The sequence below is a fragment of the Leptodactylus fuscus genome, chromosome 8 (assembly GCF_031893055.1).
Source record: "Leptodactylus fuscus isolate aLepFus1 chromosome 8, aLepFus1.hap2, whole genome shotgun sequence".
In the NCBI taxonomy this organism is placed as follows: Eukaryota; Metazoa; Chordata; class Amphibia; order Anura; family Leptodactylidae; genus Leptodactylus; species Leptodactylus fuscus.
In genome coordinates, this window is record NC_134272.1 from 76178962 (window position 1) to 76201622 (window position 22661).

The following is a 22661-nucleotide window of genomic DNA, read 5'->3' on the forward strand; positions in this document are numbered from 1 at the left end:
GGCTGTGTGTGTATATAGTTAGTACTATCACTCCATTTATAGGGATTATTCTCAGCCACTTTCTCAGAGACTTGGACCCTCTGACAATTCATAGGGACCCCCCAGGTATGAAGATCCCACCTGCTAATAATGACACCAGTCTGAGGAATCTCCAGTCAAGCAATTGTCTCCTCTCCACTGATCACCATGTGATAAATGCAATGGTTGCTACAACTGCTGCAGAACCTCTTTGAATGTAGTTGGTAACTTCTCTCCTGCCAGTGGGCACAGGTGCAGGTCAGTCACATGGCACAGCACTTGCCTATGGTCAGGTTGGTTGTAGATGGCATTTTCCTCCTGACAGCTCCCTCTGCTAAGAATGAGATGTGCCAGCTGCACACAAGGGGATGTGACAGAGGGGAGGGGGCTGCTGCAATAAGGGAGCCATGCTCTTCCCGCTGCCATGGAGCCTCCTATAGAGGCTGCGCTGTGCCTGCCTCTGCCCTCCTCCTCCTCCTCCTCCTCCTCCTCCTCCTCCTCCTCCTCTCATAACATCACAAGCTGTGCCTGAGGCTCTGGAGGTGAGGAGGGGAAGGACAGAGACCCTCACAGTCCCTGCTTCAGGGGGGGAGGGGGGGCTCCAGCACCTGCATGTCTGCCAGGATAGCAGCACTCCAGGACCCCCTTGTGCAGCATCCCTGGACCCCAGCCATTGTGCAGAATGCTTTGTAAAGAAGAAGAGGCGAAGATGCTGCTGCTGCTGCTGTTGCTGCCCAGGATCCAGTAACAGCCAGGAGACAGCCTTGTGGTGGACACTTAGCAAACTGAACTGCACTCACTTCCAAAAATGCCTGTCAGAAGAGGACATGTGGCCCCACAGAACACATTTCTGGGAACCATTATCAGGAAATTTGAAGGGCAGAGTGAGTATACTATCCCCTTACACCCTAGGCTTATTGTAGGGGGGCTGTATATTGTGTTGTCAACCCTTGGAGGGTCATATAGGTGGGGAGAGACAGGCATTGGTGCTCAGGAGAGGGCAACTTTATAACGACACTTTAGGACATTGTCAGCATGCAAGACTGTCACCGAGTGTGCACTTACTAGGCGGAGGGGGAATGGACTTTGTTGTTGTTGTGTTCACAGTAATATCGTCTTGTTGTTACATATTGATACATTTATGTAAAGACATAGAGAAAGCAGCATACAGTGATACATTGTTCATATAGATAGCTAGGTAGATGGATACATATATATATATATATATATATATATATATATATATACATGGCTATAACAAGTGTCTGTACTTGTCTATACAGTGTTGCCTTGTTGAGATGTAGATAGAAAAATATAACAAGTGTGTGGCACTACATACAGTATGTTGAGATATCTGTGTGTGCGTGTGTATGTATATATGTGTGTGTGGTTTATATTATTGTATATACAGTGTGGTTGAAATCTCTATATATTATATATGTCATTATCTCTATCTATCTAATCTATCTATCTATCTATCTATCTATCTATCTATCTAAGTGTTGCATGAATGAATGGGAAGGTGCTGTATACAGTCCAGGTGTGCTCAGCAGACGTGTGGTGTAATATAGCATCCCTGCCGCATGGGTTATGTAATCATGTACTAGGAGGAATCTGATGGATATACTGTATTATATACTGTACTGGAATTACCCATCAGTCACATATCATAACATGGTATATACTATATGCAAATGCTGTATGTACCAAAAAGCAATGCAAGGCCATGTTAAGGCTGGGTTCACACTATTGTCATTATAGTCGCAGAACAGTAACGGACTTAAACAGCGAAAGAATGACTGATGTATTCCTGAGAAGGAAAGATCACGATGGAAGCTTCTTCTCTCGTCTTCTTTTTTTTCTTCTGTCTTTTGATTACTTTTTGGATGGAAGAAAATCTCCTGCAGATATGATTATTTTTCTTGCATTTGAAAAGTAAATAAACATGATCGAAAAAAAGAAGACATGGGATGGAAGAAAGAAGACATAAGATAGAAGAAACAAGATAGAAGGAAGAAGACATAAGATAAAAGAAAGAAGAAACAAGACATAAGATAGAAGGAAGAAGACATAAGATAAAAGAAAGAAGAAACAAGACATAAGATAGAAGGAAGAAGACATAAGATAAAAGAAAGAAGAAACAAGACATAAGATAGAAGGAAGAAGACATAAGATAAAAGAAAGAAGAAACAAGACATAAGATAGAAGGAAGAAGACATAAGATAAAAGAAAGAAGAAACAAGACATAAGATAGAAGGAAGAAGACATAAGATAAAAGAAAGAAGAAACAAGACATAAGATAGAAGGAAGAAGACATAAGATAAAAGAAAGAAGAAACAAGACATAAGATAGAAGGAAGAAGACATAAGATAAAAGAAAGAAGAAACAAGACATAAGATAGAAGGAAGAAGACATAAGATAAAAGAAAGAAGAAACAAGACATAAGATAGAAGGAAGAAGACATAAGATAAAAGAAAGAAGAAACAAGACATAAGATAGAAGGAAGAAGACATAAGATAAATAGAAGAAAGAAGAAACAAGACATAAGATAGAAGAAACAAGAAATAAGATAGAAGGGAGAAGAAAAAAGACATAAGATAGAAGGAAGAAGACCTAAGATAGAAGAAACAAGACATAAGATAGAAGGAAACTTCCGTCATGTTCTTTATATTGGAGTGGATGCAGATGGATGTGGCACATTCTGTATTAGTCAGAGCAGGTTCACATCTGCACCGGTTTCGGTATAAAAACGACAGGCACCTGGTGGACCCCATTATATTCTATGAGGTCCACGGATAACCAATGTTTTAGCGGTCCGACTCTGTCATTCCAGTCCCCCAGTGGACCCAAATGACGAAGACCGGTGCACAGATGCAACCCTAACCTTACTGTATTGGCATTTCTGTCTGTTGGTCTGATCCTATGATGGATGAAAGCAAAGCACTATAATAGTTGTAGTGTAAACATCCCCTAACCTCATTTCTGTACTATAGGAATGTACTGGCTACAACTGTATCAGAGCTGAGTTTGTAAGATGTAGCAAAGCTGAGTTTGCAAACATGCAACGGAGTTAAGAAACCGTCATCCCTAAGGGCGTATTCATACATAGTCATCTTGCAAAAATCTTGCTTTCTTTGTGAGCATTTTTGGTGGGATTTTTTTTTTTACAGCAAAAACTCTGGGGCTTTTCTGACTTGGCATATATATATATTTTTACTAGGGTTTTATTTTTTTTGCTACAAATTTAGGTTCATCCGCTTTTTGCACAGCGAGGTCTCCAGAGTTCGCCAAGGATTTCTTGGCAGATTATTTGAAGTGGACTGGGCTTGCACAAAAATTTTGAAAAAGTCACAAGTAATAAATTCGGCTTATTCCTAGGCAGCCCACATGGCATATAACAAGGCTCAGTAGGCAAGAAAAACAATAAAATTGTGCACGCAAGATAGAATAAATTGCAAAAAAAGTGGTGAAACGTGCCACGGCTTGGGTGCAATATGAATAATGAACCGACAGTGGTGCTCAGTGGTGTCTGAATGTTACAAGTCAATAGGGATTGTGAAAGGCCGTATAAACACAGATTTTTTTGTAGTGGTGTTTCTTGTTTTTTGCATTTGCTTGGAATACCCCGAACAGATGCGCCTTCTAGTGACCATGCAAATCCTATAAAGCCCGTGTAAGCACAAGTGGCCTTTTCCAGTTGGATGTTTTGCTAAAAAGTCACAGAATAATTGGAAGTCTTCATAGATAGCTTTGGAGTGATCTTACAGCACAGTGGCCATACATGTCTCTATAAAGAGCAGCACACCTCATATACAGTGCAGGAACATCTACATTACAACGTGTGAGGTTTCTCCTAAATGCCATGTAAATAACACAGAGGTGCGGGTGACAGAATCTGCATAGAAGAGCGGATCCTGCACACTCAGCAAAGCTCCAAACACCTAAAGGTGCAGGAATTGTTCTGTACATCTCATTAATGTCATCTGCTCAGATGTGGAGTGTTATGGCTACATGTTACATGTTACATGTTACATATTAATGTTATTGTGACCGTTACATAATATTATACTTGAAGTAATGAACAGTGAAATTAGAAACAATGATATTAACCAAATCCTTCAGCGCTGGCGGCAAATAAGAGTATGAGAATGGCAAAGTATCAAAAATTATGGACATTGGAAGAGTCAGAGAATGTACAGTATATAAATCGTATTTGTAGGAGAGAAAAATATCTGTTATCTGTATTTATATAGTATAATGGGTTTAAATGTCTCATCTATTACTTTGAGTATCTATCTCCTATATCTATCTATCTATCTATCTATCTATCTATCTATCTATTTCATTATCTATCTATCTATCTATCTATCTATCTATCTCTGTATCTCCTATCTGTCTATCTATCTATCTATCTATCTATCTATCTATTTCATTATCTATCTATCTATCTATCTATCTATCTATCTATCTATCTATCTCTGTATCTCCTATCTATCTATCTATCTATCTATCTATCTATCTATTTCATTATCTATCTATCTATCTATCTATCTATCTATCTATCTCTGTATCTCATATCTATCTATCTATCTATCTATCTATCTATCTATCTATTTCATTATCTATCTATCTACAGTATCTATCTATCTATTTCATTATCTATCTATCTATCTATCTATCTATCTCTGTATCTCTGTATCTCCTATCTATCTATCTATCTATCTATCTATTTCATTATCTATCTATCTATCTATCTATCTATCTATCTATCTCTGTATCTCCTATCTATCTATCTATCTATCTATCTATCTATCTATCTATTTAATTATCTATCTATCTATCTATCTCTGTATCTCATATCTATCTATCTATCTATCTATCTATTTCATTATCTATCTATCTCTGTATCTCCTATCTATCTATCTATCTATCTATCTATTTCATTATCTATCTATCTATCTATCTATCTATCTATCTATCTATCTATCTCTGTATCTCCTATCTATCTATCTATCTATCTATCTATTTCATTATCTATCTATCTATCTATCTATCTATCTATCTATCTCTGTATCTCCTATCTATCTATCTATCTATCTATCTATCTATCTATCTATCTATTTCATTATCTATCTATCTATCTATCTATCTCTGTATCTCCTATCTATCTATCTATCTATCTATCTATCTATCTATTTCATTATCTATCTATCTATCTATCTATCTATCTATCTCTGTATCTCCTATCTATCTATCTATCTATCTATCTATCTATCTATCTATCTATCTATCTATCTATTTCATTATCTATCTATCTATCTATCTATCTATCTATCTATCTATCTATCTATCTATCTCTGTATCTATCTATCTGTACACTACATTGGGATCCCGGTGCTTGTGTTATACACAGTATGAGGATTGCCTCGGTTCCTTCCAGAGGTTTTCCTTTGGGTCTCTCTAGTATACATTACATTCTCTGGGCAGCCTGGCACATATACAGTACACACGGAGTTTGGCCTGTAAATGCCCCTATAAGCTGTTTATACTTCCGGTCAGTGGGCAGTGAGACATGTCTGCATATACTGACTGTATGTGGATACTGGAGATATTTATCAGACAGCTCCACTTCTGACCTCTGACGGTGTCCATAGATGATATATTAATGTTGTCTGAACCCACCAGCCATATAATGTATATGGAGCTTTACTGACCCTCACCTGACAGATGAGATTCAGGGTCTGACAGACTGTCCAGAGAACATACCTGCATGCTCGGCCACGACAATCGTGTATATACGTACTGTATATTATCATTGTGACTGTGCAAAAGGTTTAGGCAGGTGTGGAAAGAGATGCTGCACAGTAAGAATGCGTTCAGAAAGATAACGGTTAATAGTTTATTTTTTGTGAATTTGTAAATCCCCTCATTATTTGGTGTGACCTTTGCCCTTTCATCAGTTTTCGGCAGTTTTCCCACACTTGCCTAAAACATTTGCACAGCATTGTATCTTACATATAGAGTAATAACACTGTCCTTAGACATCGCTGCTTTGCCCATGTGTGGTCCTGGGATTTATTTCATGAACCAGGAAGCTCAGGATGAACAGCCAACTGTTTGTGAGATGGTGTAGGAGAATGTTCTGCACCATGGAGGTTGTTCCTCCAAGAAATTAATGAATAAATTGTCAACTGGGTGTTACCAGTAGGGGGCGTATCACAACAAAGTCTGACATTGTCCAATCAGTGCTGCCAGTGTCAGGCTGTACAGGGACACACCCATGCCACAGGGGTAAGGGTAACACCCAGTTGTCAATTTATTCATAAACTTCTAGGAGGAATAACAGAGGAACATCATAACCCAGAAAACTAGGAGAAGATGCTCCAGAATTATTTCATGTATTTACTAAACCAGACATGTCAAGAGAATTGGCCGCCCCTTTAAATGCAGCATTTCGTGTTCTTTAAGAAGCCGTGGCTGATGAATTGGAGACGAAAATTTCACATGTAAAATGTTCCCATACCCAGATAACAATGGCCCTGGCCACACATGATAACAGCGGAGTGTCGTAATGTGGGTTAGTCACACGACTGATACCGGGAGATTGTAGAGATTGTAGAAGCAGGATATATGCTATATACTGTCCTATAGGACATATCAGTGTATATAACATAGAGATGTTCATATCACTAGGCTGGAAATCCCCTTTACAGGAGTATACTCACCATATTACATGTTATATGAGCACTATATGGTGAGCTGTATATGGCAGTATTATCTTGGCACTATGTAGCAGTACTATATAGCTTTATGTGGGCTGAAATTACAACAATAATTCTCTATTTTCTTATGATCCGATCCTGCGAGTTACCGTATTATACTAGATATGAATAAAGAACTAGGTGATCATCCGCCAAACCATGCTAATACCTCTGTTATATCGCACATCACGTCTGTTCTCTCAAGTCGTCTTTGATAAGGGAACAGATCTTCTTGACATAAAGGAGGCAGAATGATTTGGAGACATTTCCCTCCCCCCCCTATGCCGAGATCTGATCCTCCTCTTTGATTATAAGAGACTTATGGGATAGCGGTGATATAGAGGGGCCTGTAATGGCGGTTTTATATGTGATGCAGTAATATGTATGTGCCGTAGGCTTCACAAGTTTACAGTAAATACCTTTGTATTGAATGGACGACGTGTTCATAGAAATTGATCCTTATCAGCCACGTCGGCGGTAATGGAGAGCGTGTGGGGATATCTTCTTTCATGTCTTGGATTCTACAAGACTTTTCCATTAACCGTACATTCACCCAGGCAATCTCCTCTGACTCCAAGATGCCATGTACATGGCGGAGCTTATATGGGGGCGCGTGTCATCCCTATGCCTATTGTCTGGTAGATAGGTCATCAGTGAAAAAAGACACCTGAGGACCAGAAGACCTTAAAGGGATGGGTCCGTGAAAAACATAAATCACCTATGCACAAACTAGATGATATATAGAGATATTCAGGGATACAATTACTGGGATAACTGGGATTATAGGCCCCACATTGGAATAGATAAGTGGCCACAGTGGTGCACTACCAACCCATATATATACCGATTGATAGATATGCAGTAGTTGGGCACAGTAGATGGCTATCTCTCCCATTCCTATAGATCAGGGCCCTGGGTTAGCAACCTTCGGCACTCCAGCTGCTATGAAACCACAACTCCCAACATGCTCCATTCACTTCCATGGGAGACCAGCAGAGTAAGTGTGCATGCTGGGAGTTGTAGTTTTGCAGACGCTTCAGTGCTAAAGGTTGTCTTACCCCTCTATAGATCCATGAATGGACTGGTGTTCTGCATGTGTTGCAATCTCACCATAGATAGAACCTCTGTTATGATAATGGGTTGGGCTCCCATTGATAGTAGCCTCTCAATCATACAATTATCACCTAGAACAGGGGTAGGGAACCTTCGGCTCTCCAGCTGCTGTGAAACTACAACTCCCAGCATGCTCCATTCACTTCCATGGGAGTTCCCAGAACAGCAGAGCCAGTCTGCATGCTGGGAGTTGTAGTTTTGCAACAGCTGGAGAGCCGTACGTTCCCTACCCCTGACCGAGGAGGATACATTTGCGCCAACCCCTTTAAATTCAAGTAAATTTCAGTTTCGAACGAGTCAGTCCCTGACACTTTCCTTGGCGTAATTTCACTCGAGTTTAGAAATCGAATAATTTTATTTAAGAAGAAAAAATGTTTTACCTACTTTTGTCACGGAACAGAATGACTCTGCCAAAATGATTTATATCTATTGACACGGTGAAGAATGGAGAACAAGGCCGCTGATTGTGATAGAATATTACAATTATTCAGCGGGAAATTGATACATTCCGTTGCTGAGGGTATAAACTTTATCACATCCTTGAGTCGATTCCAGCACAACCTGGCAAATGTGACAATCACTAATTCTCTTGCTAAGTCATATTAACACAAGTGACATTGTGAAATGAATGCAGACACCGGATCTCATTAGCTTTCTACAACCAAATGCATTGGGAAAGTCTATTTATTCTAATAAGCGAGCGGCAGGGAAATCTTTCTATATCTGACGGGGGAATAAGACTAATTGAGATTGTTTATCAGCAAGATGGAAATGGAGCGTTCTTCACATATAAAAATTCTAATTAAAACACAAAATTCTCCAGAAAACTCCTTGAATTCACCTCCTGGATTAACGTATTGATGTGGGAAGGTTAGGTCTCCTGTCATTATCTATCATTGTATCACAAGCATCCTGTTGCTCCCAGTGTTGGCACCTGCCCATTTCTCTGCCATGCTTTCTTATTTCCAGTGTTGCCTGTAGGATACGCACACTAGCTCAGCCTGTAAAAGGGTCAAATGTTCACACAATTAATTTGGTCCCCAGTCAATCCCTTATGGCCATTTTATATAGGAGTGTGTTTAGCCTTAGTCTTGCCCCGTGCCCGAGCAATAAGGTTCTAGTATGCTAGACTCACTTTAGGTTCTGACCCTTGGCTTGTCCCTGACTTTGTTCCAATCTTCTGTTCTTGCCCTTCCTGATACTCATACCTGACCTCTAAACTCTCGCCACCTGTCCTGACCACTTGCTTGTTCCTGGCAGTCATCCCTTATGGTCATTTTATATAGAAGTGTGTTTGACCTCTTACCCCCCGTGCCCGAGCAATAAGGTTCTAGTATGCTAGACTCAATTTAGGTTCTGACCCTTGGCTTGTCCCTGACTTGGTTCCTGTCTGCTGTTCCTGCACATACCTGACCTCTGAACTCTTGCCACTGTCCTGACCACTTGCTTGTTCCTGACAGTCAACTTCCTAACAGTTTGGCCTAGACCAGGTTGATAGCACAGTAGGTCTACAACCAGATAATCTTACACTGTTCTTATACATGCTGTGAAGAGTTATGATCTTTACTTACATAGTAGGTCTTTGTAGGCCAGGACTTATGCTATAGAATGATTCATTATCCCAGCCATTAGCATGTACAGCCTCACCTACATACAGGATACATTTACTCCTTCATTTTGCTGCTTTAGTTATTTTGCATGCCATATAAAGTGCCTTCATGTTCCGCAGTGTTGTAGAGACGTTGTCCTCGCCCCCTGTCTAATTTCCCTATCTTAGATACAAACACAAGTGAATTTTCTTAACCTATCAATGTTTCAGAGCATGGAAGCCAACACAACTAAAGGAAATTTAGGCAAATTCAAGGAGTACATACAAATGCCATGCAAATATTGTACTTGGTTGGTTTCTAACTCAGGACCTCAAAGCTACTAGATAACCATGTTAACCACTGAGCCACGGTGCTTGAAGAGCAAATGCACCTCCCCACATATCTGTCTTATCAGTGTCAGTAGGGATCTGGTGGATTACATGGAATTATAGTCAATCTATAGAAAGCTCTAACATTTTTCATGGTGGTCAGTAGAGAGCTGTGGACTTCTTCATATTTCACATTTTGGAGTGTTTCCTAACAGATTCCCTTGCGGATCTGTTATTCAAAGGATAGATCATCCATGGTTTATTCCATATAATTTACATAGGTGGTCACAGTATTTTATATGTCTCATCCATTGTATTCATTACAAGTGTCATTACTTTATTATCCCTCCTGTGTACACGAGAGTAGCCCCGTCCTTAATGAACATGTCTATGCGTCTGTATCCCATATACCTCTTATTAAAGGTTTCCTCTGGTCACGCTGGGCTAGAAACCTGCTGATAGGATAATTGGCTTCGTGTGAACTGATCCCTTGTGTCCACGTACCTGAGGTCAGGTAATTAGATTGTCAGCTCCTCCGGGGCAATAACTCATGTAAATAAATAGATTCTCGGCAGAAGGTTCCGAAACCATTTCCCACAGTAAAACATGAAGGTTAATAAATAGGACGTTACATGTTCTATCTACTATCCTGCTGTAGACACAATGGTACTATGCTACTGGATGCCAAATGGTTCATATGTCCGTATGGAACATGTGGAGAGAAAAGAACGTCATGAGCTACTGTCCTCTGCACGACTCGTGTGGATACCGTGCGGAAAACACACGGACCCCATTATAATCTATGGGCTCCATGTGCTTTCATAAGTTAATGCATTCAGTGTCCCATTTGGGGGTCCCCATGCATGTGAGCCAGGCCTAATAATCCTGGCTCTACAATCTTGCTTTGAACCTCCAGTTCTATAAGGGCGGGTTCACACCAACTCCCGATCTCCGTTTTGCAGGTTTCTGATTCCTGCCCGAGAAACTGGACAGGAGATGGAAATCGGCAGGCAGTTTTCAATCCCATTCATTTGAATGGGTTTGCCAAGTGTCCACCTGTGAGCGTCTTCTGCTCTCGGCGGCGAAACTGTTTGTTTTTTTTAACCGGACAAAAAGTCGGACATGCAGGACTTTGTGTCTAGTTAAAAAGAAAATGGTTTTGTCGCGGAGAGCAGAAGATGCTCACAGGCGCTCACCGGCGGACACTGAAACCTCAAAACAGAGATTGGGTGCTGGTGTGAACCCACCCATAGGGTTGTCCTTCTCTACAAATCTCTTACTTTTTGGGAATCGTGGATCTCATACTAGCTACTTCCCTTTTCACGTCCCTCAGTAGATGGGCACTTCTGCTCCTTCTTTCGTAGTTTGGGAGGACTTGTAGGGTAAGGTGACAATATTCAGGGTGTTGTATAATGAAACTTTAATGTTCCTCTAACTGTAATTTATGTTCTTGTTACAGATAAAAAATTCATTATTGCGAACGCCAGGGTACAGAACTGTGCAATTATTTACTGCAATGACGGATTCTGCGAGATGACAGGATTCTCACGGCCGGATGTCATGCAGAAACCTTGCACTTGCGACTTCTTACATGGGCCAGAGACCAAAAGACATGACATTGCCCAAATAGCTCAAGCCTTGCTGGGCTCGGAAGAACGGAAAGTCGTGGTCACCTATTATCATAAAGATGGTAAGGCCAGCAATAAGATCTCACTATATTTAGAGTCCTATTGATTAATCTATATAAGTCTGTCTTTGGCGTGTTCCAGCATTGTGTTGATGTTCCTTTTATGGCCGTTGTGTGTAAAGTTGTCCTAAGGGACCGACTATAGGACAGGATTTAAGGGAAATGCGTCAATAGAGGTCAAATGACTTTGAAATAATTACTCATTAGTGGAGACGAGCAAAGGTCCGAAAAGTTTTTTCTCTGTGCACTTTGTATCGTAGAGCTTGATGTTCGGGACGTAACGTTACTCGCATACATATTACCTATCTGTTCCATATTATCTATTGAAAATTGAAAAAGATTTGCATGCAGAACTGTTTCTTCTTTCAGAAAAGTAAAGATGATGGAAGATACATTAGTGTCAATGGGAATGGATACAGACTTAGTCTTAGTCTCTGCCACAGTTAATGTCCATTGCTGTCATCCTATGGCAGATGAAAGCAATGGACATTAACAATGGCAGTGCGAACCCACTCTTAGGTGCAGAATCTGAATCCTGATTATCTCCGTCCCAATTTTTGGCTCTGTTAGCAAGTTTTATTTTGCTGAGTTGATTCTTGGACCTGCGTGAATGTTCAGAGGAATGGGGTATAACGTCCTGGGGTTCGGCATTGCAATGAGTATATAATGAGAGCTATCAGAGTCTGGGATTTCTCTCTGTAACAGAGCCATGTTACAGAAGATTTGGGGCCCTATACTCTAGCAGCATAAAACCTTTTACTAGAACCTGGTTCACCTAGTAAACCTTGGCACCGATTTTGAGGCAGATTCAGAATGTCAATGTCTTATCAATAGGGGCCTAACCACTGGGGCCCCCATTAATGTCTGGATCAAATTGTCCGGCGCCATTTGTTTTCACCATTGCTATCTGTCCTACCAGTAAGACCTATCTGATGCTGTTGGTGGAAGACCCCATTCCTATTTTGCACTGGGTTTCTAAGCTATCATTTTCCATCCATGTCTGATACTTAGACGGGTTCACTTTGTTTCTCTGAAGGCTTAAAATAAATAATTTGGGAAATGTTGGTAATTTATAACTCGGCAGTAGAAAAAAATCCACATCTATTTCTTCACTCCAGAGCTGTTGAGCCCGGGGCAGTATTTTCCTCTGGAGATCTCGATGGTAATCTAGCTTTGCTGACTAATCACTTAACAAAATTTGACACAGCGGACGGTGCGGGGCTCGCGTGTGCTCTCTGTAAGGCGCTGCCTCTGCGTTCAGGATTTCGCTTTTTTTTCCTCTCTGGCTATTTTCTAAAGTCGACGCTATAATAATTCTTACGTAAAATAAATTGTGCCGCCAAATATCTAGTTCACGAGATAGAATTAAATGGAACGCCTTGTGTCAGTTTAATGTTTCCTATATTTTTGATCAGTTTTGCTTAAAACAGATTTGCCGATTTATTTGAGTAATTGTAATAGAGCAGATCCCTCCATATGTAGAACAGCTGAGCTTATTAGCTTTATGAAGCGCAACGTCAATGAGTCTGTTGAAGTCGGTGGGTTATGGGATGGCATGAACATGTTAAAGGGGTTATCCAGGATTGGAAAACATGGCGAGTTTCTTTCAGCTCTATCTCCTCTTATCAGGCAGAGACCACACATCTGTTGGGATGGAGGTTCTGGATCCTCCATTGGGGTTGGGAGCCACAGCCTTATGTATGTGTTTGATCAGAATATTGTTTCTTATGGCCTCTCATCTACCCGTCATAGACTAGAGTTTGACTGATACACCTCTAGTGGATAGAGCCCACTTACGCTAGGTTCACAATAGTGTTTGGGTCTTCATTTTTCTGATGCTCATGCGGACTTGAAAGATGGAGTGCCGGTCCACTTAAAAAGCAGTGACCTGTGAACAACCACAGACCTCATAATCTATAATGGGGTGCACTGGGTTTATATTGATGATTTTAGGTGGAATCTGCAGCAGATGTGAACCTACACTTAAAGAGGACCTTTTAACACCAACTCCAGCTCTTTGCATCCTATAAAGACTGTCTACCACCCTTCCCTACCATATTCAGACATCACCACCATGTTACAGAGCCTATTACAGTTGAATATGCTTGGGTGAAATAGTAGACTCCCTTTAATAGTTGTTACAACACTGATTCTGGCAGGGTTGGAATTTTCTCTATAGCTCCCACCATCCCTGAGCAATCAATGTTGTTAGTTTTGGTGCCTGATATACTAAATAGATTCTCTACTGTCAAGTGAGTGGTGTCAGTCAGCAGCTGGCAATGGGTTGTGATTCAGAGCACTGGCACTATTGAATCAGAGCTCAGAATTACATGCCGTTGCCTGACACCACTTGCTTGACAATAGAGAATGTATTTAGCATATCAGGCACCAAAACTTACAGCATTGATTGCTCAGGAGTGGTGGGGGCTAGAGAGAAAATTCCAACTGTGCTGAAATCAGTGGAGTAGATACTATTAAAGAAGTGAAGTTGTTAGGCGGTTCACTTGGGGGTTTTTTGGACCGGATTTTGACACGGAGGCTGCCTCAAAATCCGGTCCAAAAAATGGCTAGCCACATCTGGATGCCAGTGCACCAGCATCCAGTTGCGGCATTCCGCTACGGATTAGGCCCAAATGAATGGGCCTAGTCGGGAGGGAGTGTTTGTGCCACAGGTGCTGCGGCGGATTCCACAGCAAGAAATTGTGGGTCTCTTCTTTTTTCCTCCAATGGCACAAAACCACTCATGGAAAAAAGAAGTGAATGGTTCCCAATGAAGTCAATGGGAGGAGGTTTTTTGAGCCAGATTCTGACACTGTTTCCGATATAATAAATGGGACCAACTAAGTAAATGAGATCAACCCTCACTACAAGTAACATCTAACCACTAAGCCACTGTGTGGCCCCAGTTGTGACTTTTTTTTGAGAACACAAACACTTACTATATGGGTATACTATATTTTTTATGTAAATTATATTATATATATATATTTATATTTTAAAAATCTGTATTGTCATAGGAATCAATCATTTGATCACTAATATTGTAATGTTAGACGTACAGTTTGTTACATATTTACTATCGTGGGAATCAATCACTGGATTATTAATATTATAGAATTATTAATATTGTAGAATTAGATGTATAGTTTACTGACATAGGGATCAATCACTGGTTTATTAATGAATTACAGGATCATCCCCAAATAACCATGGCTCTCATCCATTTAATAAGTTGGAGTTGGACTTGGTGGTTTGGCCGACTTGTAAGGGCTAGTGTAGGGTTGAGGCCATAGATTTTCACTTTTTTTTTTTTTAATGCAGATTGTGATCCCCATATAGAGCTCACAATGTGCATTTTTTCCCCTATCAGTATGTCTTTGGAATATGGGAGGAAATCCACGCAAACACGGGGAGAACATACAAACTCCTTGCAGATGTTGTTCCTGGTGGGACTCGAACCTAGAACTCCAGTGCTGCAATGCTAACCACTGAGCCACCGTGTTGCCCCTGGATGTTCACTTTCGACACTAAGGCCACTAATATTTGTGGTTTCTTAGTCCATTGGATTGTCATGACTAAGATTGGTGTAGAAAGTGTATACATTGGAGGGTTTCTTACAAAGATCCAGGCTTGCACGTTGCGTCTGACATCTCTCAGCAATTCTCTTCTGCAAATTCATATTTTATAAGTTGCCATGGAAAAGCCCAGTTCTAATGCGCTGCGCGTTGTTTAGCGTTGATGGGGAGATGAAAGCTTTGTGACTTGTTAGTTTGGGCATCTTTGCTGCTTGACATTTTACATGCATAAGTAAAATAAGGAAAACTCCATTTTCTTAACCCATCCTATCAGCTATATATAGCGGCGGCAGAACAATCTTTGGCATGGCACGCTGGATCTATTTTTAATTAAATATGTCAGAGCCAGCTGGGAAATCTGTTAAGCTAATCTTTAATTAACAAATATTGCCACAAATGCATCAGCGCTGGAGGCAAAAAATGTTACCCGGCTATTTCTGTATCTAGACGACTCTTGGCTTTTCTTCTGGCATATGGTGCAGATGTCAGATTTTGCAACCTGACTTGTCAACATAGGCTACTGAAGGCATTAGCACAGTGCAAATACTCGGCGTGGTGCAGCTGATGTCTTCAGTCAGTCGTGAATATATAATCAGAGAAGGAATTTAGCTCCGCGATTTCCAAGTGATATTGTGGAAAGTTCCCCATTAATTGCTACAAAGTTGTCCCATCCTGTGTTATTGTAGGAGGAATAAAATTCCACCTATTAAAGTTGCCGAACTTTTTATTGTTGAAGATTTTCTGCATTTTGGTTTTCCTATTCCTTTCGTAACCATTCTTGGCTTCGCAGCAAAAACTGCAACAAAAAAAAAATCAATGTAGGGGTCAGCCTAAAGGTTAGTTCACACGGGGAGCGGAAGCACGGATTTTGGCACCAAGAGTGACACGGGGAGACGCATCACTCTTGGGTCAAAACCTGCCTGCTATGACTGTCGTGGCTTCCAACAGTCATGGCCTCCTACTTCGGACTAGGCTCAAATGAATGAGCCGACTCCAGAGGTTGCTGCTGCAAGGCGGGCGCCGCGACTCAATGAGGATTGGCTCCCTAAGAGGATTGGGGTGATAGTAGGTCCTCACGGTTGCACCTAACTTACCTTTCGTTCACATCTGTGTTTGGTAATCCATTCGGGGAGTCCACTTGATCTCTGCGGAGATCTGGCAGCAAGCACACGGACCCCATTATAGTCTATGGGGTCCATGTGCTTTCACTGGAACACCACTTGCAGTTGCATTTGGTATTCCATTTGGGGGAGGGTCCTCATCTGGACTTCCCTGGACGGAATATCAATGCAGATGTGAACGAGACCTTACAAACTACAAGTCCAGTAACTTATTTGATAAGAAAAGAAAGTTCGAAACAGAAGGCTCAAGAGGAACTGTAGAATGGGGTCTTCCCTATAGAGGTATTAACTTCTATTGTAATCCATTATATATGGAAATTTAAAAATGAAATCCTAAGAAATTCAGTTAAATATATGAGCCATTTTTGGTAACACGGTCCCTTTAAGTAAATATCTGGCACAGCATCTTGTTACTGTATATTTTATGTTCAGATTATTGGATTTACGTTGTTCACCTAGCGAGATTAACAGGGATTCACTGTAAACCGTGCGACGACGTATCACTACTTATGACTGGCATCTCCACAAGCCCAGAACCCTGTCGGAAAAGTTTCATATTCCATTGCCCTTGTATCTTGCCGTTCAGCTACATGTTCTTACATTACTTCCTAGAAGTCGTCCTCTCCGGTGTCGTGTTTACATTTTCGATATATCTGAACGCTTGCATCTAATCACAATTACCCCGCTAAGTCGGAGTTGACAGGGGCTAAATGTCTTAAATTTGCAGTCTGAACCGAGTAATAGAAGGTTTAACAGTTCATTGGAAATATCCCATCTCTGTGCCGGTGTAATTCAGCCGTTTCAATTTCTTCTTCCCCGGAGTATTTTTTAATGTGAGAACGTTTCTGTCCGGAACTTTATTCCTTATTAAAGTAGATATCAATTGACTTATCGTATAATTGCCTTTACTTCATTATTTATCAAAACAGTAGTCGTTTGTTTCATCTTTAAGAAGGTCATTTAATATTCTCAGATCAAGTGCTTAGGCTTAAAGGGAAATCTTTAACTCTTGAAGCCAATTCAGTCAGTGTGATAATATGGTGAATAGGATAGCGGCATTCTAGGGTTGAGCAATCGGGATCGGAAAAGATCAGATTCCGATCCCGATCTTTTTTGGTGGGATCGAGGTCTCACGTTAGTTCCCACAATGCTTGGCTACTGGCCAATCATTGTGGGAAAAGCAAACAATATTGATAGCTTTTCCCACAATGATTGGCCAGTATCCAAGCATTGTGGGAACTAACGTGAGACCTCGAACCTGCCAAAAAAGATCGGGATCGGAATCCGATCTTTTCCGATCCCCATCACCCATCCCTACCACATTCCCAATAGAATCATGGCCTGGCCTAATCAAACCGAACTGCATCCTAGTGATCTACAATGTTGGGATTCCCACGGATGGATTCCTATGACAGTAAATATGTAACAAACTATATATCTAATTATTAGAGATGAGCGAACAGTGTTCAATCGAGTACATGTTCGATCGGATATCAGGCTTTTCAAGATGTTAGATTCCAGTCAAACACCAGGTGGCAAACTCACTAAAAATTTGATTCCCCTCCCACCTGCGCTTTTTTGCACCAATAACTGCGCAAGGGAGGTGGGACAGGAACTACGACAACGGAGGCATCGAAAAAAATCGGAAAAAGCAATTGGCTGGCTAAATCAGGTGACCTCCAATTTATACGAATAGTGGATTTAATATTCGGGTCATATGAGACTGTGAACTATGTGACTGTGAGACAGGGATAGATGTACTGGCAGGGTTAGCAAGGGATTACCTTTATTTAGGTGGGAATGTTACTCACCCAGCTCTTTGGGGCTCTATCTGGTCGGGATCCCTGGCAGCTTGTGATATGCCAGAGCTGACTTTTTCCCATAGGAATGCATTGACCAGCGTTGATTGGCCGAATGCCATATAGCGTACAGCATTCAGCCAATCAACGCTGGTTCTGCTGGAGGTTTGTCTGTGAGGAGGCGGAGTCTAAGATTGGACCAGAATGGAGACTGCTGTGGACCGATCTTAGACTCTGCCTCCTCCGGCAGAACCACTTTCACCTTAACACGCTCCTCAAGTGTTGTGACTGGTCGCAACCCCGCAAGGTGAGAGGCCACCTGATCTTTATCAACATTGACTTGTTTTAAATCCATTTACCATTCCTAACACTGCACTTCGTGCGCTCGGTGACCTCTCTTTGTTTTTGTCATCACATCTCTATAGACTGAACATCATAAGACCATGGGCCATAGACCACATGACCATGGACTGATTTTATCTACTGGTTGTAAGCAGAATAAGTGAAAGAAAGCAAAGCTCTTCTATTGGTCTGAAAGTGGCCATTATATGTATATTCTGCTGGCTCTAGAGGATGGCTGTCCATGAGTTTTGGCAAAAGGGGCCGGAAAATCAATTCAAAATATTTTTAAAAAATATTACGATTTATAAAATATTTAGTAAAATATCACGATAGGACATTAGTTCAGTATAATTTTTTTTTTATTCTCATGACCCCTAGTAACCACCCTCACCAGGTGCGCGGCATTGCTCTGAAATCTGAAAAAAAAAAGTTCTACTTTCCTGCGCGGCCGCCTCGCTCTGCGTTCTTCTCGGAGCATTGTCCTTATTTCTTGTGTCTCTCAGCTATTGTCGAGGTTCAATTCCCAGCAGGTGTCGTTTTCTTTCCCGACTCCCAGACACGTCACGTCTTTGCCAGCACATTTGTATTTTTATAAATAGACTGTGCCGAATCCATGGCTGGTATTTACATGGTGTGACAGGCAGAATGTGTTTGCTTCATGCTGTAGGAGTATTTCAGAACAGATGGAAGCTTATTTACCAAGTATCATGTGTGTCACACACAACATAGCAGTTATTTGTGTGATCCGGCAAGCATATTTGTTTAGTACACTGCATACGGGAATGTTTGAGGCTAGTAAATGACCACGCTGGCGACGTCTTACGAATCCTCCGCGCCCCGCACGTATCCGTCTTTCCTCGGCGCCTTGTGTAATACATCTTGGATTGAATCGGAGGAGAGAACGCGTCGTTCTTTTCAGATTGATACAGATCATGTTTTTCAATGATCTGTAAAACTACCGGTAGTGAAGCAACTACACATAATGACATAGCCGGAGCAATTCATCAAACGTTGTGAGCGCTCGGCGCTGCCGCATCATTCATTTCCCCTGCCTCTCTGTACTAAACATTGCCCCGACAAGGAATGGCACAAGCTTTTCCTCAAATACAAAAAAATCTACCACTAAAGTCATTCATGTTCCTATTCAGATAGTTCTTAGGAAATCTTCTTGACATCCAATATGGCCATCGTTACAATCTAAGTGGTTGTCCGACACCCAACTTTACCAATCACAGATGGGTCTAGGATACTTACCAAGGTCTACATTTGAAGAATTGGGATATGCAGGACCTTAGGGCATTTTTTTGGTGTCTTTGTGGTCAGAGGCATCATGTATGGTGCAGTTTTCAGAAAAGACCAAATACTAGATAAAGTAGAGGGGAGAGGAGGGGGATGTAGCTGCACGATCCCAGGTTTATTGAATGATGGGCAGTGAGGGGAATAACAAATAAAAAAAAACATATAACTGGTTCAGAGAACATCTTGGGGGTCTTGGTACTGTATCCTTAATATAGACTGCTAAATGGATTGTGTGCGGGTACAAAACATTTACAGTGTGTTCAGTGCTGGAAGTTTTGTTCCCCTGCTTCACCAACTGACTCTCTGACATGTCCAACTCTACTATACTCTATGGACAAGCAGCTGGAGTAGAGCAGAGTTGGTGACTTCATAGAGAGCTGATCACCTTCATAGACAGCCCCATTAAAGGTATTACACTAATAAATTAAATTTTCCACTAATAGGTTACAATGGTGTACACTAATGAACAGAGTAATAGTTCCTAGTCCTCTGCCTCTCCCATGTCGCTGTTCCCCTGGTTTTCCATTGGCGAAGCTTGGACACTTCAGTGGTATCTCTGCAACCAGTGAGCGGTGGCCAGGGATGGTGGGGCACAATAGTGCGAGGGAATTGGTAACATGAGTGTTATTCCATGTTCCACTGTAAACACTTGGTAAAATCTTAAGGGGCTGGACAACCCCTTTAAACATGGGTATAAGGTATTTGAAACACCCCTAATGGTTATAGTGGGGACCTACGGCTTTCGCCAGTATCCCTTCCAGTATTAAATAGACTGTAACCATTGATGTATTGAGATCTAGAGACAGTGACAATGTCCCGACCAATAAATAGCGCAGTCACAATGAGCTGATAAACAGCTTCCTATTGAATATTACCGCAGCCCTCATAATGGCCGCCTCCATTGTGTCTCCTTTGTACATAATTGCATTTCTACAGAGATTGCTTTATTCAGCTGTCATAATATTTTACACTGCATTATACTGTTATAATATATCATGCCATTTATATACTTCTTAAGATTGCTCGCAGTGTAAGGGACTCATCCCTACAGCTAGACAATATTCTGCTATATGGAGAAGCGCAAAATAAAAATAACGCCATAGTGATGCAATTTCAGGCAAATATTTGTCCCCGCCTCTTGTCATCTTGCAGACCCTTAATATGGAAAGGTGCAAAATCATAGAAAACACATGGACAGATGGAAAATCACAGATAAGAATCCCAATGTCATCCATCATCTGATCGTCTCCCTGATGTTCTGGTTATCTAAATCCATTCAGCCATTCGAAAGATATAAGCCCTTTTAGCGAATTGGGGTCTACTAGCCAATTGGGCGGTAATATTGCATGACCTACATCATTCAGTGACCCCATCCCCCAGAGATTGTTATCTAGTAGACCCACATTTATATTAACCCTAAGGTCTTATATCTGTGGAATAGCCGAATGGATTTTTATAAACAAAACACCAAAATGCTTTGGAAAATCTGCAATTTGTATGTCCTTTATGGTCCCAGCCTGAAATAAAACTAATTTACACCCTTATTTCTATAGTTTTTGGGTCCCTTCCATTGTTCTCCAAATTTCCAGCGCTAATATTCACTTTGAAACCCACAACGTTGCCCTTAAAGTTACATTTTTAACAAGCGTATGACACGTTCCTTCGTGGTTCTAAGAAAATTGATGGACGGTATTCTGGGAATGGAGACTTCTACGCTGTGTTGGCGACAAGCACATGTTTTCGTAGCTGGTAACCCTACGGTCTTTGAAATTGCTTCTTTTCATTCTCGGGGTTTTATGTAGCATGCAAAGAAAGTAAAATACTTTTGTTAAAACTTTCAGTCGGGAAGCTGCAGGCCGGTGTGCACAGCTTGCCCTGTCAAGATTTTGCGGCTACCTAATTACTCAAGGACTGACGTTCTTTTCTCTCTCTGTTTTCTTTATATATTAAGACGACATTATTATATTTTATATCAAACACTCCTCTAGAGTCGCTTCTATAGAACAGAACCCTGAACTCTAGATGAAAGCAGCGTTCACGCAACTGTAATATGGCTGCAATTAAGAGGCGCAATATAATGGCCGCAGTAGCCGGCGCCCTGTGGGCCTAAGAACCTCAAGTTAGGTCACTAAAGGTTTTATTGGCCACTGGAAGTTTGAGACTATAGAACAAAGAGAGGTCCTGATGATAAGGTCATAGTTTGGGCCCTTCATTGGTCATGAAGGCGCAACGTGAGTCTTCTGGGGTCCACATCACAATTTATAGCAGAACCCCCCAACTATCCAAAGTCATACTGACCCACCAAATGATACCAAGGGATCCTCCAGTGGGTCCAAGTCCAGTTGAAGAACCACCCACATTTGAAGCATACTGTAGTCAAAGTTGTTGAAAGATTGGCCTCCAAATCACTTTTACATAGAGGACCCAAGGAATTCCATTCCGACACTGAATGTATTGTTTATTGTACCGGTTTCTCATATTTGGAAGAGACCCCTTATGTCCCTCTTAAAGAGAACCTTTCACCACCGACAAGTCCATTTACATCAATTAATAGTTGCTGTTCCACTGATTCTGGAACAGTTGGAATTTTTTTCTCTATCCCCCACCATTCCTGAGCAATCAATGCTGTTAGTTTTGGTGCCTGATGTGCTATATCAGACAGGAGCAGACAAGGGGTGTGATTCTGAGCTCTGACACTGGCTGCCTCTGATTGGAGCTCTGAATCACGCTTCCTGTCTGACACCACCCACCTGACTGTACAGAGCTGAAATAACATCGGCCACCAAAACTAACTGAACTTGTCACTCAGGAATGGTGGGGGCTAGAGAGAGAATATTCTAACTGTGCTGGAATCGGTGGAACATCGGCTACTAACAGATAATAAGAACTGGAATTGGTGGAGGTGGTGAAAGGTCGTACATCTCTGATACTGCCTTATTATAGTCATGTGAAATGACAACTGTGTAGCTGACTTTACTGCCATAGGATGAGAGCAACAGGCTTAAAGGCATTCATGCCCATTCACATG

General features: G+C 41.2%; 1 protein-coding gene across 3 annotated transcripts in view; it reads left to right on the plus strand.

The window, feature by feature from the left end:
* Positions 1-557: 557 nt before the first annotated feature.
* KCNH7 (potassium voltage-gated channel subfamily H member 7) overlaps positions 558-22661 on the plus strand; it is a 253235-nt gene continuing 231131 nt past the window's right edge. For all 3 annotated transcript variants that reach the window (XM_075284237.1, XM_075284238.1, XM_075284239.1), the window contains exons 1-2: positions 558-902; positions 11270-11500. In XM_075284237.1, coding sequence (XP_075140338.1) covers positions 827-902; positions 11270-11500 — 307 coding nt within the window. In that variant the 5' untranslated portion in view covers positions 558-826. The remainder of the gene's footprint in view (positions 903-11269; positions 11501-22661) is intronic.